General features: G+C 48.7%; 1 protein-coding gene across 1 annotated transcript; it reads right to left on the bottom strand.

Annotated features, from left to right (window-relative positions):
• Positions 1-3609: 3609 nt before the first annotated feature.
• On the bottom strand, positions 3610-7988 carry RAB7A (RAB7A, member RAS oncogene family). The gene is made up of 5 exons (XM_054280873.1): positions 7886-7988; positions 6687-6813; positions 5696-5914; positions 5062-5190; positions 3610-4943 (listed from the first exon to the last, which is right to left on the bottom strand). The coding sequence occupies exons 1-5, from the start codon at positions 7936-7938 to the stop codon at positions 4848-4850; spliced, it is 624 nt and encodes a 207-aa protein (XP_054136848.1). The 5' UTR covers positions 7939-7988; the 3' UTR covers positions 3610-4847.
• Positions 7989-17465: the final 9477 nt, after the last annotated feature.

The following is a 17465-nucleotide window of genomic DNA, read 5'->3' as shown; positions in this document are numbered from 1 at the left end:
TTAATTAATATTTCAATTTTCTTATATAAATATATAAATATATGAATAAAGTATATATGGGTGTAGCCAGATCTATGTTTGAGACAATTTTTTGTCCTTTTCTGAGTATATATATATATACATATATATATATATATATGTATATGAAGGAAAAGATGTTTTATTCTACATGTGTTTACATGGGTAAGGCTGCAACCACACGTGTCTCAAATAGAAACCTGTAATGACTCATTCTGTCTCTGGGCCTTTGGAGATTTGCCTGTGTAATTCACACTCACACAACTCTGTGCCTGTGCTTCTTTGTGCTCTCCTGCTTCCCCTGTGGTTTTGCTCTCCAAAAGATGTGTCCTGGTAAATAAATACATACACACTGTGAAAAATGCGTATTTTATGATTGGCATTTCACAAATATTAAAATGAATATGTGTTGTTAGAAAGTAATGCTGTACTAATTCTCTTAAGTAGTGTGTTAGATATAGTTTTAGGTTATAAAAATCTTAAAATAGAAATGATGCTATGTAGGATACTTTTTTTTAAAGAAAGGACTCACAGCAAGATAGCAGCCACAGGACACCTGAATCTTTCAGAGAAAGAAAATTTATTGCCCTCTTATCAGAAGAAATGAACTTCTTCCCGCCTCGAAGGCGCTGTTAGGATTCAAAGGAAGAAGTTGACCATGACCAGACAGAATCCTGTGTTTGAATGGAATTTATGCATCATGTATGAAGTGTATGAATGTGCAACAGGATATTCTTTTTAAGGGTTAATCCTCTGTTAACATGTGTCCTATTTCAGGCTCGTGCTGCCCAGAAAAGGTACCTGGACGTCCGTAACTCTTTGTCTCTATTGTCTCATATTGTCCTAATTCAATTTGTCCAAATTATTATTACTCTAATTGTATTACTATTTTTATAACCATTTTATTACTATTAACCTTATAAAATTTTAAAAACAAGTGATTAGCGTTTTTCACACACACATTCCTGCCGGTGTAACTGTTTGGGTGTGCAAACAGCTAAAGCCCTTTGGTGTCCCTGTAGAACCCCGACCCCGTTTGTGTGTTTGTGTCACACATTTCCTTTGGTGCATCTGTAGAACCCCGAGCCCGTGTGTGTGTTTGTGTCACACATTTCCTTTGGTGCATCTGTAGAACCCCGAGCCCGTGTGTGTGTTTGTATCACACATTTCCTTTGGTGTCCCTGCAGCACCCCGAGCCCGTGTGTGTGTTTGTGTCACACATTTCCTTTGGTGTCCCTGCAGCACCCCGAGCCCGTGTGTGTGTTTGTGTCACACATTTCCTTTGGTGTCCCTGCAGCACCCCGAGCCCGTGTGTGTGTTTGTGTCACACATTTCCTTTGGTGTCCCTGCAGCACCCCGAGCCCGTGTGTGTGTTTGTATCTCCCATTTCCTTTGGTGTCCCTGCAGAACCCCGAGCCCGTGTGTGTGTTTGTGTCACACATTTCCTTTGGTGTCCCTGCAGAACCCCGAGCCCGTGTGTGTGTTTGTGTCACACATTTCCTTTGGTGTCCCTGCAGAACCCCGAGCCCGTGTGTGTGTTTGTGTCGCACATTTCCCTGCGGGCCCCGGGTCCCTGTGCACACCTGGGGCTGGGGCGGTGCCGCCGTTTGGGGCTGCAGCTGTGCAGGGCCGGGGCTGGCACCGAGCCCGCTGTGGTGGATGAGCTGCAGGCCCTGGGCTGGCAGGAGGCTCCTGCTGGGGCTCCGGGCAGCTCCAGCCCCGTGCCCGGCAGGAGCCGCGGCCAAGGCGTGCGGGAGCGCTCCCGCCCCGGGCTCCGCAGCTCCAGCGCCGGCGGTCGGCCTGGAATCCCTTTGGCACGGCTGCCCCCCGCAGCCCCTCAGCACAGATGTGTTTGTGTGATTCCCCAGCTTTCATGTGTGCATATCACACAGCACAGCTGCCTTCCGAGCCGTGCCAGCCCTGCGGGAGCAGCAGCCGCACCTGCCTGCTCTGCCCACCCGCCCTGCCGCCGCCTCCTCAGCTTCACCCACTTCTGTCCTGAGCCGGCTGAGGCTTTTCCCTCCTCTCGTCCAGCCAGGCTCCTCCTTTGGGTCTCTTCCTTCTGCTCTCCCAGGACTTGGGCAAAGAGGAAAACCACGCCTGAGCTCAGCTGCCTCCATGCACCAGGGCAGGGTTTCCTCTGGGATGCACCCAGCACCGAGTCACCCTTGCACCCACTGTCAGGGTGGGTTTTTACATGCATTTTTACACTGTCACTGCAGCAGCAACAGAGGCCATCACAAAAGTAAAAGCCATGACACTCCAAGGGTGCAGGGGGTGGCTTTAAGTGTGTGTGTTGCCTGCAGCAATAGTCAGCCCAGCTGGTTTCTCCAGACCACAGTGATGACAGCGATTCATGCAGAACACCAGTCCCCATCTGTGACACCACCAGCCCTGAGTGTAACAGCAGGACAGCAGTTCCCATGCTGCTTGCCTTCTGTACTGGATTCTGTACACTTGTGTGTATTCCCACCTGTAAAAACACTGATATGTAGGTGGCAAATGGAATCCTCCCCTTAAGCATCCATAACATCCTGTGGCAAGGAGCGCCACAGCTGTCCCACCTCATCTGGAGCACTCTGCCTTGGGTTATTGCCAGTTTATCTGACTGGAAAGACATTAAACATAAGGTCCCTTGAGGGCTCAGCCACAGCCCTGGCTGCCTCAGCCCCACCACCCAAACCAGGCAGAGGGCTGCAAAGTTCAGAGCATCTCCTTTCCCCAAGAACTTCAGGGTTATTGTTCCCCCTCCCCCAGCCTGGCTTTCTCCACATTCCAGCTGTGTCCACAGAAAACAAGTGCAGAGCAACACTTTAAATGAAGATGAGCAGAAGGTCCAAGTCTTTCAAAAAGCACAGACAGAAAAGTGGTCCCAGCAGGACACGTTGCTAGTGCAGTTATTTGAGATTGATATGGACAGCAAAAGCCAAGTCAAGTGAGAGAAGTATGATAGGACAGCACTATAAAATAGGATATGGAGCACAAAAACTGTTAGAAAGCTCTTGAAATAACTGCCCTCATTTCACTAAACTCTGTTTTCCATCTTCCTCTGGGTACAGTTGTCAGCTCAGCCTTGCTGAGTGCAAGCAGAGGGTCACAGCCAGCATTTAGAAATTAAAAGCTTTATTTGACTAGGCTGGAGCACAGAAAGGCCCTCAACCCACTCCAAGGAAGCCCAGGCCAGCCCTGCTGGGGAGCAGGAAGGGCTGAGCCTGCTCTGCTCACAAAACCCCTGCAAGGGGAGGGCAGCAAAAGCTTTAACAGCCTGTCCCAAAACACAGAGGCTGTCCAGGACACACACCCAGAACAGGGCTGTGCTCCCTGAGGGATCTGATCCAGCATCATTCCTGCCCTGCAAGCAGATTGCAGAGAAGCAGAGGGGTAACTCTCTAGCAGTGCCCCAGCCAAGCAAGCAGGGCTGGCTCACTCCTCTCAAAAACCAAACTGGAAGGCACAAACTTTATAGTAAGGAAGGAGCACAAATGTCCTTCAGTTAGCAGGCACTGGCTTCCTGGAATGGTGACTAGACAGAGGAAAGAAAGCATGTTAGTGGAGGAAAAAAAGAGCCAGAAACAGGAGTAAACAAGAAGGTTTGTTCTTGTTAAGTTTATTGGCATCATGTTTGTTTCTTTACATAAGAGCTCAGCCTACGTACTAGAATGTAGACCTCTGGAAAACAGGTAGAAGGGCTCCATTTAAGCAAGCTACAAATGCAAGAACAAATACCAGGAAGAAAGGAAGAGAGGAAAGGGACTAGATTGCCAAGTTTTTCCATACCAAAAATCCAGATTAGCAGTCAGTAAGAAGAAAGGGAAGATTCATAGTCCAGGTCATTCATCAAGAAACAGCTACCACAGCCCAGGTGGGAGCTCCTTCCACAGCACAAAGAGCCACAGGCACACCTCAGCTCTGGCTCCTCATGCTCGCTCCAGGATGTCAGGAGTTAAGCAGTAGGGGAGGTGAACAAATGAGGTCATTTCATAGCTGTATTTAATTTTAAATCCAATAATCCAGTGTGCATATCAATGCTGTTATGCAAATCTGAGAATTTAGATACAAGGAAGCCAGACAGATTTTTCCAGAAGATGAAGCCTTTTTGGCCTCAAAACAAGAAGGCTTACATAGTTCATCTCTACTGTACAGAATACTGCCTCTATCTGGACTCTGTGTTGCTAGCACGCCGCAGGTCACAAGTGTCCTCCTCACTTTCTACACAACCTGTGTTTCAGTACTTGAACATGTAATTCAGGAATTTTACACTAATTTATACATTTTTAATTGGTTGCATATATTAACATGTACTATAAGATTTTTCCTAAAGAAGCATTACATAATACATGGATACTGTAAAAAGATCTGATTAGTTAAAAGTAACAAGCATTAACAGAGATACATACAAAACTCAACCTAGTCTGAGTGCTGAGCTTGCAATGAACTATGGGTAATCAGCCTTTCCAATTGCAGCCTTCACAGGGGAAAACACGAGACAGTTAAAAATGTATGTAACTTGTTACACAGATTACCTGTAAACAGTTTCTCTCCATTGGACACCTGGAATTAGATTCAGTTCCAAACATACATAACAGTTTCCATTTTAAACTAAGAGAAAGGTCTGTTACCATGAAGTGTGATGTGGATGGTGTGGGGACCTGAGCTCTGAAGTGCAGGACTCAGATGCTCATGAGAGATGGGTGGATTTTGGCAGCTGGAGATGCAATTTTTTTTTTTTTTTGTAATTTCATTTTAAACACAGAAGAGGGGCTGTGTGTTTGAAGGCCTAAGTGTGATATTTGTTTGTGAAGGACTGTGCTCAACCCCTCCCACTCCCCTCAGCAGCTGCAGCTCTCTGCAGAAGCCTTCGCTCGGTCAGTCTTGTCTAGTTTGATGGGTTCGGGGAATTCATTGTAAAGTTCCACTTCGGTTTCCTAGTGGGAGAGGAGGAGGAGTTAATGCTCTGCACACAGCTCCCAGCATGCAGGGATCTGGGCAAGGTGGGGGTGAGCCCCAGCACTGGGGCAGGGCTGCACACTGGCCCCTCCCTACCTGTTTAAGTGCATTTCGTGCAATCGTCTGGAAAGCTTGTTCCACGTTAATGGCCTCCTTGGCACTGGTTTCAAAGTAGGGGATGTTGTTTTTACTGTAGCACCAGGCTTGTGCCCGTTTTGTGGTGACCTGGGTGGACAGAGAACAGCATCACTGCTATGCAGGGAGGGGTTTTATTTTCAGGGCAAGGCCAGAGATCCCTCATATCCAACCTGAGCAGCTCTGACCTCATCAAAGCCATAGCCTTGAAACACAACACAGGAGACCACTTCCCATCACCTGACAGACCCAGCCCCAGGACAAGGAGGACCCTGCCCCAGGGCAATGAGACCACAGAGCACTGGTTTGCTCCCACAGGAGCTGCTCAGCACATCTGGGGGAGGAGGAGCAGCTCCTCTCCTTGCACCTCCCTCCCCAGGAAGCTGCTGCAATCCTTCCACCAGTGGGCAGGAGCACGCTGGGCACAGGGGCCTGACCTCTCCAGGCAGGAGAAACCCTTCTCCGGTGGCAGACAACATCTGAGCCACTCTCAGGCACCTCCCACTCCCCTTTCTCAGGTAACCCTCCTGAGTTTCCCCAAGGTCTCCCATTCCAGCAGCGTCTTAAGAGGAGGTTAGTAAGCCCCAGTACTCACTTGTCTGTTTTCTAGGTCAATCTTGTTTCCCAGCACAACAAAAGGAAAATTCTCAGGATCCCTTGGACTGGCCTGAATGAGGAATTCATCCCTCCAGCTGTCTAGGGTTTTGAACGTGTTGGGAGCCGTGACATCGAACACCAGCACACAGCAATCTGCTCCCCTGTAGAAGGCAACTCCCAGAGACTGAAATCGTTCTTGGCCTGCTGTATCCCATATCTGGAGCAAAAGACAAGGCAGATAAGCCAGTTCTACTCTGACACAGTCAGTCTGCAATTAGGGCATTCATTCCAAAACTCCCCACCAGGCATATATAGTCCCCAGCTGGGCAGATAGCAGCACCTGCAGGCTTGGGGATTTCTGTAGGCACTAAGCATCAGGAGCCAGAAACACCTTCTAAAGATAGTTGACCCTTTTTGTGTTCAGCCTCAGCCAGGGACATATCCTTGTCCTGGACAAGCAGGACTTGGGTATTAGGGTCAGCAGGTGACCTGTCTGCAGTGCTTGGATGCACCTGGATAGCAGCAGAGTTCAAACACCCCTCTGAGGGCTGCAGCTTTTGCTGCCTTGCAGTCAGTTTCACCATGGAGAGATGAATGCTGCAGATACCAGAGACATAAGCAGGCTGGCAGGTTAACACTGCACCCATAGGACTTGGGGTGACACAAATGGTTGACCTAGGGAGTCCTTTCCAGTTCTTGAACACTAGGGAAGTGAATCTTTGTAACAAGACCTAGTTTACTGACAGTACCAAATCCAGTTTTTTAAACAGGGCCTAGCAACACTGCTGTTAACTAAACCCAGATTAATCTTTGCATTCCCGTGTTCAGCCCATGCAAAAATTTGTAGAGCAGCCCAGAAGCACTTATGTCTAACAGAAGTTCAGTGCAAACAAGACTCACGCCCAGGACACTGATCCCTACCCCAGAGCAGATGCTTCCTTCCACACAAGTGGGGTGATGGCAGCCCTTGCAGCAGAGTCCCTCCTTACCTGCATTGTCACTAGCCTGTCATCCACCATCACCTCTTTTGTCAGGAAGTCTGCACCTATTGTAGCCTTGTACTGGTTACTGAATTTCTTGTTCACATACTGGTTCATGAGCGATGTCTTTCCCACCCTGCACAGGAACACAAAAAAGACAGACTTGGTAGGCTGTTTCTACAACAGTGTTTGAGCTGACCACCCTGAAGAGAACATTCCAGTGCCCTTCACTGCCCAAAACCTCCTGGCTTTTCAACCAGGGAAAAAGCCCCCACCTCTGCTAGCAGGGCCTTGCACACCAAGAGATGCTGAGGCACCAGCTGAGTAAGAGCATTGCCTACCCAAGGATACAAAGGATTACATCCTGAGAAACCTCACCTCCCCATCACTAATCTGACCCTTGCTAAGGAACAGACATCAATTTATGACCATGAAGGCAATTTTAGAAGATGAAGTGCTTCAGAGAAACCCATCATAAACAGCAATCTTCAGCCTCTGCAGAAGGAGGAGGTGGAAACCAGACAATCTCAGATAGCAACAGCTCACAAACACATCTGCTAGGCACCCAGAGGTGGAGATCCTCCCCAGAGAGCAAGCTTAGAGGCTCACATGCTCTCTGTGTGGCTGAGAAACACTCCCTGAATAACAGCTTGCTGGGGACAGCAGTATAAATAAACCTTATGTCATGGGAATCAGGTTACAGCCTGCACAGCCAGCAATGTGACAGCAGAGCAGCTCCTTGCTGGGAGCACAGAGCAAAGCCTTTCACTCCAAGGGGAGTGCCCCAGCCAGCCCAGAGGAGCACAGCAGATGGCTCAGTACAGACTATGTCTCTGACAGAGTTTTAGGAAGTCACCTAAGAATGCTTACTAGTGGTTTTGGGGCTTTTTTTTTTTTTTTTTTATGAAACACTCATTCCAACAGCACATGTCCTCCTTGCAGAAGGTTATTCCACTCTGCTACTCCAGTGGCCTGCCCACCACATTTTCCCCATTTAATATTGTGGCAGGACCTCAAGATACTGCAGGGACACATTCAAGACAGAGGGCAGTGAAGAGTTCTTAGACCTGAGGTAGCACAGCTGTCATTGGCTGTAAAATCTCTCCTCCCAGCACTGCTCATTTCTTACAGTGCATCCAGGCTCCCACTAGTCAAGAGCACTGCTCTAGCCAGATACAGATTAACATCTTAAAGGCTCTTCCACTTACCCAGAGTCTCCAAGGATGATGACTTTCAGTAACACTTTCTTCCTAGAAGTCATCTTTCACACTAGAAAGGAAGAACAATCCCATCACAAACCATTAGTATGTCATTCCTCAAGAAAGCAAGCAGCAAGTTTGGAGGCTGGAAACCTGACCCCCAGCAAGGAGCCAGGGACAGGCAGGGCCCAGCACTCCTGAAACCAGACTCCAGTTCAAGGCTGCACCCAGCTCTGCCCAGGTGTCTGCCCACTGCACAGGCTGGGCCATGCCACACCAGCAGTGGCAATTTAATATCAGATGAGCTGAGCACTTGTCACTTACTGTACCAAGGCCCTTCTGGATCCCATTTCCAGGCCATTTGGTAGACAGACTAGCCCAGGCCATCTCCCTGGACTTGAGGCAGTGCAGTAAATCATACCAGCTCCCAACACAGGCTAATAATTCTTACACATGCCACAAAATGAGGGGTAAGCAGGCATGTGGCTAATACCACACTCAAGCTTTTTTCTGTGCTGTTCAGTAGTTTCCCTGCAAAAAATTAGGAAAAAAAAAAGAAAAGCATTTCCTCCATCATGAACTTGGAGAAGTGGAAGCTTTCTCCAGCAGCTGTGTTTTGTGAAAGAACCAAATACCAAGGACATGCTGTGGTTGAAACAGCTGCAACAGCCACACAGGGCAGCTGAATTGCAAAGCAAACTGCTGCCAGACTGTGGCTTCTCTGAGGGCACAGGAAGCTGACTACTGCCACCTCAGCTTTGGGGTAATAAGGTTACAGTGACAAACATCACCATTCAGCCCACTGATGGCCATCTACTCCATCAGATGATGACTTGTTTGTCAAAACCTCATAGGCAGGAGGCTCTAAACTGGCCACTAATGGTGCATCCAACTAAAAAGAGAGCTGAGCTTCAGAGTTCCACACTCATCTGCTCCCAGGTCTCCTCAGACCAGTGAGGCAGCTACAAGTTCATCAGCTGCAGCAGGCCTGAATACACTCCTGGATATTCTTCAGCATGGTGAGAGCAGGTACAGGGTCTGTCCAGTGGCTGAGCACACCCTCCCTACCCTAAGGCCCTGCTCCACACCTCTGGGGAGGGGGTGGGCCACTCTTATGTGCTGGATCAGATCACAGACCCTGTTTGGTACTGACCTGCTCCACAACACAAGGACTTGGCTTTCCTGAGGGAGCCCTGCAGGTTCAGTACAGCAAGAGGAGCCACAGGATGGCTACAGCTGAGCTGCTTGACCCCAAAGATCCTTGACAACAGGCCTTGGTATTAAGCCCTTATGTATGGACTTGCCTACCCTAAAATTCCCATCCTGCTATACCACATTCATTACAGCACACAACTCCTACTCTTCAGGAGCTATTCCTGATTTTCACAGCTCAGGAGGCCTTTGCTTCTACAACAGGGATTTATGTCTTCAAGCAGCTTGATCCTTATGTGCTTCCTGGGATACACAATAGCCTTTAGTGCTAGATAACTACACCCATTTCACCCCACTACTACAGGAGGCTTCAAGCTGTAAAAGCCACTCACTACATGCAGTCCAGATGCAAAAGATCTCAAGCTTTGAGGGTTAGAAGACATGAAGAGCTTTAGCCAGTGGATGCTGCAGAAGCTGAAGGAGCATCCCTGCACCACTGCAGTGATGCACCTACAGCTACACCTCTTTGGACTACACCCACCTCACAGTCACAGGGTTGTTTAAGTTGGGAAAGGCCTCTAGGATCACCCATGCCCTGTACATGTTGCATGGTGGCATTCAAGATATCTGCTCCATAACCTTCTCTGGCACCAGGGTCACACTAACAGGCCTTCCACAGATCCTCCTCCTGATTCTGACCCTTCTTGTAGATGGACATTTCACTTGCTAACTTCCAGTGCACTGGGACCTCCCCAGGGAGCCACGACTGCTGGACTGAAAGGGGCTCAGGGAGCACTTCCAGCAGCTCCCTCAGCACCCACTCACAAAGGCACTGAGTCTTGAGTGTCTAAGTCATGTAGCAGGCCTCTTCCTCTTTATCAGATGTGGAGGGAAACATAGTGATAAAGGATGGGGATGCCTCTTAGCTCTCATTTGTTACTAATGTACAAAAACACTCTTTACACATTTTATTCGCTTTTACAGCAGTAGTCAGATTAAGTTCTAGTTGGGCTTTGGCCCTTCTGGGTTTTTTTCCTATATAACCTCATGAGATCCTTGAGATACACCTAAACAGGACTCAGTGCTGAGGAGATAAGAGCCAGGGGCTGTGCAGTGAGCAGCAGTGAGAGGTCACCCACAGGGCTGATGCCACCCTTAGATGGGTGCTAGCAGATGCCAGAGAGCATGTGGAGGAGGACAGTTTCTCCAAGTGTCAGCACCTCTCTTTTCCAGTGGGCTGCATTGTCCCCTGATCCAGCTGACAGCCCAGCTATGCTCACCCAGACAGAGCCAGCTGAAAGTTGTCACCAGCACCAACACTGAGCTCTGCTTCTGCTCCTGCCCAGATGCTCACACCACTGCCTGTCTCCCCTACAGCCATGGGCAGAGCAGAGCACAGAGGCTCCTTCAAGCCTGCACCTCCTGTGTTCACAAAGCACATAACAAGTGACACTTCTGCCAGTCAAGCCAGAGACTTGTGCAGCACAAACAGCCCAGATGGAGCAAGAAGCAAGTGAAGAGAGCTTTAAAACGGCCTGAAGACAGCTGTGTATACTGAACTGTCATGAAAAACATCTGCAAAGGTTCAGGCCCAGTGCAAGTCACCTGATTTCCTCAGGACAGAGGAAAACAACTCACCCAGAAGTGGCTGTGCCAGAACCCAGCATGCTTCTGGGAACTGCTTCTATTTTCCTCAGAGTATTTCCAATATCACTTGCTGCTGTAGCTCACTGCCTCCTGGTATTCGAAGCAGCTTTGGACAAGCTGGCATTAGTTCTCCTGCTTAGGAGGGATTTGCAGAGCCCTAAATTGCAACACTAAATCACACTGCATGCTTATCTCCCAAGTTCAACATAGCCTGAAGTTCCACTCTGAGGGGAGGGAAAACTGCTCTGTCAGGATTCATTACCTTAGCAGTAACTCAGCTAAGCAGCCACCTGCAGACATAGGAAGTCAGGCTGAGTCAGAGCTGCCACTGCCTTCTTGTCATAGCTGACAGGTTACCCAGCAGGGTGAAGGGCTGTCCCTGCCCCATCAACACCAGGCAGGTGAGACACTCAGCTTCCATCCCAGGTGATGCAAAGGATGTGAGCCACAGCACAGGAAGAGCTGCTGCAGCTTTGTACTTAGTGTGGGCCATGGGACAGTGAGGAGCTGCAGCCCTGCCAGGAGCAGCATGGACACTGCCCAGTCCCACACCCCTGCTCTACCAGCCTTGGGTGATGCTGCCCTGAAGTAACCCTGGTCAGCTGATGGGCCAAGCCCTCTTTAACAATCTTCTATTGCAGGTATAAACTGACCTACACTTCAGGGTTATTCCTTGCCCAGTACAACAAGGAAACATCCTCAGGTCCTGTAGAGAATGGTTGAGCTGAGATAGGCTGGGGTCCCACTGACTCAGCACTAAGAGTATTTTGCCCCATAGAATGCAGCTTGTCTTGCCTTATGGTATTTGACACAATGACTCCAGAGCAGCAGCCTGCTGAGGCACACACCCTTCAGATGGCAGTGTGAGAGCTCACATGGGGCTTCTGTCCAGTCCCAGCAGCACTTCTGAACAAACACTTCCTTTTTCAGAGGTATCATGAAGAAAAACTTGTTTGTTAAGATTTGATCCAAGACTCAGCTCTGTTTCACACTACATGAAATCTTTTGGAGCGAGGTCATCTGCATGACTGCTCAGAACACAGCCTGGAGCAGCACACCCTGCTCAGGAGCCACCAGACACGCCTCATCAGCCAAGGGCTGATCACCACAATCATTCCTCCTCCTGGCTTAACAGTGCCAAAGAAATGACACAGCTGTCTCTAATACAGGAGAGGAAACCTTCCACTCCATTTTTAATGCCTATCCTCTAAGCAAACAAGCCATTAATGATATGCTGACCCTCAAGAAATGAAGCTGGTATAGCACACTCTGTCCCACAATAGTGTTATACCTTTAACACCTGCAGCACTAGCAAGGGAAAATTGCTGCAAGCATCACTGGTTCAGCTAATCTGAAAGGAAAAGTCAAAACCCATCCTATGAAGCTTCATAGCTCTACAGCTCAGATGCAAGAGCAAATAAAGCCTATGCCAAGTCTAATTAGGTTTCCCTTGTTGCTTCAGAGCACATTACAACTGTCCTTTCCCTTGCTATATTAAGACAGCTGCTTTAACTCAAAGCAGAAATGGAGGGTTACAAATTCCTTAGAGATGTTCACGTGTCAAGTCACAATGTAGGCATTTTAATATTAATTGGGTTGGTACAAGCAGGAACAGAAGCAGTTTGCATTGATGGCTCACCAGACCTCAGATCAGCTATGCTTTAACAGAAGCAGGCCTTGCAAAAGGAATATTCTAAATGGCTCATGGACAGTTTCAGTGTGAGAGCATCCAGCCCTAGGGGAATCTCACCTCCTTGGAAGACAAGGCTCCCTAAGCAGCAGCATACCCATAGCAGTTTTGAGCAGTCTTGACTGTTTCAGCTTTGCTATTGAACAGCTGGAATACAATCCTAACATTTCTATAGAGGATGAAATGTTTGCCCAGGAGCTCCCTGTTACTGCAGCTATCAGCCTGCCACCTGCAGCCTCTCAGCAACCAGCTCAGTGATGAAGTGAGGATGCTGGACAGCACATCTTGCCTTGTGTCCTCTGCCAGGGATATTTAACACCACACCAACCAGGCACAAAGTGGCAGGGCAGCAGGCAATGAGCACAGCTAAACTCAGAATTATGGATGCCTAGTTTTGCTCCCTGTCCCAGCAGGCATCCCACAAAAAGGTGTATTTGAACCTGAAGCCCTGCAGCTCTGTTCTGGGTGCCATGGCTGATAAGCAGAGCTTCCACTTTCCTGCTATACCACAGGACCTTTAGCAAAAACACCCAACCATGAACAAGCTGATGTGGACAGATCAGGTGTCCATTAGGGGCCACCACACACAGCAGCATGCTCACCACAGTGACCAGACAAGAGCTACCCTCGTGCTCTGGAAGAACCTTCTGTCCTGAAGAGTGTCTCAAAATGCAGCCAAGTGCACTTCTGACACAGAAACAGCACCTCTACTCACTGTTCTCTTGCATGGATGTCTCTGTACTACAGAGAGCTATTTTTATTCCCTCCCTCCTCCCTCCCTGGGTTCAGCATTTCTTCAAGGAAACTGAAGCTAGAAATATTATTCAGGACCAGCTCAGTCAGACTGAACCAGTTCCCTCTCCAAAGTATCAAGTTCCCTAGCACGTTTGGCATCTCAAGGCCTTATGTCTGCTTATATGTTCAGCCACTGAAATGAGATGGTCACTGAATGTTTATCCTGTTTTTAGAGGCCCAAGAACACCAAACAGCCTGGCACAGACCACCTGCCCCATGGTCACAGTGCACCTTGCCATGCTTTAGCTAAACCTTACACAGTTTACATCATTCAGATACATGAATTTGCTCCAATTTTTCAGCTACTAACCCTAACCCTCTGAAAAAGCAAGGATTCATCCTGAGGAAAGCCATAGCCTATTATTGCCACTCATTGACCAGAGTCACAGTTCCTGTTTGCAGAGTGTCCAAGCAGTTCAGACACCCTTTGTACTGAAGCCTCAAACCCCACCTGCAGCAGAGCCCCAGATAGGGCAGAAGAAGCTTTACCAGTTACAATTTAACAGCAGCTTGGTCCCCACTGGCTGGTCAGACAGATCTTGCTAACAAGGCATCAACCAACACAAAGCTACAAATGACTGCCTGAACAGTTCAACACAAACCTGAGACCAACATTAAACACGTCACTTGCATTTCCCAAGAGTGACACAACAAGTCCTGTCTTTTCAGCTGGGCAAAAGCACAGCAGTAGTCAGGAGACAATCAGCAGGGGCTATTAATTTCATATCAACGTGGCTTCAGAGATGCCAAGCTGCCTTCAAGGAAGAAACTAGGAATATGGCTGCCTTTGATGTTTTTGACTGCTAGAGAGCCTGCACATTTTCCTTACCAAACCCAGGTGCTCTACAGGTGGAACATGTATCCAGCATCCCCACAGGGAGCACTACTGCAGAGGCACAGGGAGTTATGACAGCAGGCTGAGTCTTGCACTGACAAAGGCTGCACAGGCAGGACAGCACTCTCCCACCCCCATGACAGGACCATCAGGAGCTCAGCTTCCCCAGCTCACTGGAAAATACCATAGAGAAAAGCCTCACATTTCATGGGGACACGTGCTGTGTCTAAAAAGGAAACCAGGAACATCTCGTAATTTGGGCTGACAACTTGCAAGAACTGCTCCCTGTAAATAGGTTGTTTTTGAGGCAATGGGCTCTACAGTCCATACAATCAGAGGTGCCTTCAGGCCTCAGATGCACCATGGAGCAGCAGTCAGTTCAAGCAGAGCCCACACCAAAAGCACCTGGCAAGATATTCTTGTGACAGCTTCACTGAAGGGTACACTCTAGCTGCTGTTCCACAGTAGCATCTAAAAACTGATTTCCACCTCCTTCTTCCCAACACGTTTATGTTGCTGCTCTAACCAATATATTCCCTCCTGCTGGTACCCAGCCAAGAGCTCAAGCACAGCTCCTCATTCCCTCCTCAAGAGGAGCAGCTCAGCAGGCAGCTGAGCTGCTCCACCAAGAGCAGGCTTCTGTCCAGCTGGTACCTTTCCCAGACAGCCCTGTGAGGCAGAAACTACCTCTGTTCATGGAGCTGAAAGCCTCAGCTACAACTTAATTTTTGATACCTTGTGTAGAACATTATATTGCAAGCTGTCAGATGTAAATACACTGTCCAGTACATCCCACCCCCATCTGAGTCCCATGCCAAAAGCTTCACCTTCCTGAAGAACAGCCTGGAGCTTTAGATACCTGCTAGCACACTGACATGGCTCAGATCAAAACTGAATCTGAGAACACGGTTCAGTATCCCAGAGGAATTAGCTTTTTAGACCACATCTGTCTGCAATAAGTTTCCACCTCCTTTTGAGGGCAGAGTTGCAGCCTCTAGCTGCTCTAGAACTGAGCGAAGCTTAGGAACCAGCAACAGCAGCTCAGCCACATGGCTTCAAGTTCTGTTCACTGTCTGCTTCAGCACAGGCACCAAATAAGTGTGACACAGTGCTAAAAGCCAAATGACATGGTCTGAAGAAGCTCCCAGAGGGAGCTGACACCAGGCCTGCACAAACACTCTGCTGGGTCCTGTTCATGGGTAACACGCTCTGAAGACAGTTCAGTGCTAAAGGAAGAGAATGGTGGGGCAACATGCAGCTGGACAAACAGGCAGAAAATCCAGCTGGGAAACAAACTTTGGAACAGTTTTGAGCATAACAGATTCCTGGTGTGATCAAGGATGCTCCAGAGCCAGGGCTGGGTTAGACACTCCTGTCAGTGGTGGTAAGGTTTTAGTTTGCCTCAGACATCCCCTCAATGCTCAGCTGAAGGCTCCATCACACATCCCTTTGTGGGCAAGGACTCGGAGCTCACCAGAAGGAGACATGCCAACATCCAGCCTGCCAGAGTGCAGACAGCACAGGGAAGGCAGAAGCAATGCCATGGTAGGAGCCATGTCTGCACTGACACTGCACGACTTGCACAAGACAAGGGGCCTGCCCTGCCTGAGGTCTCAGCTCAGCTGTGGCTCCCTCAGGGCTGAGATTTGGAGAGCACTGCATTCCTGAGAGGCACTGATGCATAGGATCAGTTAGGCTCAAAGCCCAAGTTCTCAAAGCCAAGCTCTTCAGCCCAAGCCTCACTGATTCAGGCCTGTTACACCTCCTGGCATTTCTCCAGATGAGAGTTGGTCTATGCTGCACAAAGTTTAAATACTAGCTGTGGATCTAAAAAAGTTTTTGACTGTAAAGCTGCCATAATTAATTGTGACTCTACCCTAGGAAAGTCCAAACTACACAGGACAAGACCCCACCCCTAACGCCAAAAACTGATCTCTGATTTCTGCTGGTTTAGACATCACAACAGCCACCTTCTCATGAGGAGGCATCATGCTGATCTGACTACATGGTTTGCAAGTGGGAGCAGAACAAGCATGAAAACACATTTGCTTACAGTACCACAGCATATGTTTGTCCATGTCCAAGCAGACCAACAGTGTGCTTAGGAGCAGGGGGAAAGGTCTGGAGGACATTTATTGCTGTCTGTGGGAACAGTACAGCATCCAGGCTGCTGCTGAGCCTAAGATCACAGGAGCACATGCAGGACCTTCCAGGTGACAATGACACTGAGCCAAAGCAATGGAAGGAAGAGACTGAAGAAAACGTCCCCAGGGATGAAGCCATGCTGGGCAGCCACCCTGGGTGGATCACTTGCTCCTCAACAACGTGAGGATGATTCCCATCATCTCCACAGAGAGTAGCAGTATGGGAGACTGCAGCTGTGGCAGGAGAAGAGGCCACAAAGATCCCTTTGAAGCCAATGCTACACAATAACAAGACCAGGATTCCCAGAAATCGAGCCAGGGCTGCTGAAGCAGAAGTCTTCTGCTTATAGGAAGACATCTTAAGAAGAAAGCCAAACCCAGAAACTTCACTGAAAGCTGGATGTTTCCAGTCATGAAGTTTTAGTCCACTGATTCCTCCAGCAGCTAAATGGCCCTTACACGACAAAATATCCTCTCAGGATTGGGCACACATACCCTAACAGAGCAAAAGCAAGTGTCCCAAGATCATCTACCTTCTCTTGGAAGCTCAAACCATGTCAAGAATCAGTGTTGCTATGCCCCTACCTTCCAGTAAGAGGCAGTTCCCCTATTAAATCCCTAGGATTTCAGGTAGTTCCCAGCAGATTTCCCCCAAGGATAAAGCTGTTACAAGGCATGCTTGCTTTAACACCCCTCCCCCTTTATCAGAGCAAGCTTAACTTCCCCTATTCTGCCCTGGGGGAGACAATCTCAGGATGTGGGAGGAGAGTTGAGCACATAGCTGGCTGCTGGGAGACACCAGGCAACAAGCCATGTGTCTTGACTAAGGGCCTTGCCCACGCACAGCGCTGCAGCTACACCAGCACAGCTTCCATGGTGCCTCCACCACCAGCCCTCCCTGGTGGACAGCTTTCCAATCTGCAAAAAAAACCTTGGGCTAACTGGAACACAGCCACAGTGCTCACCCAGCCCAGTTTATACAGTGGTGTTTGCTGGTCTTTGGGCACACAGCACCCAGCTAGTGGAGCCAGCCAACAGTTTCAGTAGCCCTGACACAAATATCAAGAGCCCAGCACAGTTCTCACATCAGGCCCTACCCTGAGTGACAACTCCCTTATTGCTTTCTAGAAAACAAACACAGTCAGAGGCAGCTGGGCTTTTTTAATCTATGTGTCCAGAAGATAAGGCTGTCCAATTCCAAATATTCTAAGTTAGCCAGGCCACTGACAAACAGTTGAGTTGTTAGATTTTTACCATATCTAACAGTATTTTTAAAGCGCACAGATTAATTCTAGTTTTGACTACGGTTTAAGTTTTCACAGATTC

This window comes from Melozone crissalis, unplaced genomic scaffold (genome assembly GCF_028551555.1).
Source record: "Melozone crissalis strain CALT ecotype California unplaced genomic scaffold, PUWL_Pcris_2 ptg000029l_1, whole genome shotgun sequence".
Taxonomy (NCBI): Eukaryota; Metazoa; Chordata; class Aves; order Passeriformes; family Passerellidae; genus Melozone; species Melozone crissalis.
The sequence above is the reverse complement of the archived record's forward strand: the minus strand, read 5'-3'. Positions and strand labels throughout refer to the sequence as shown.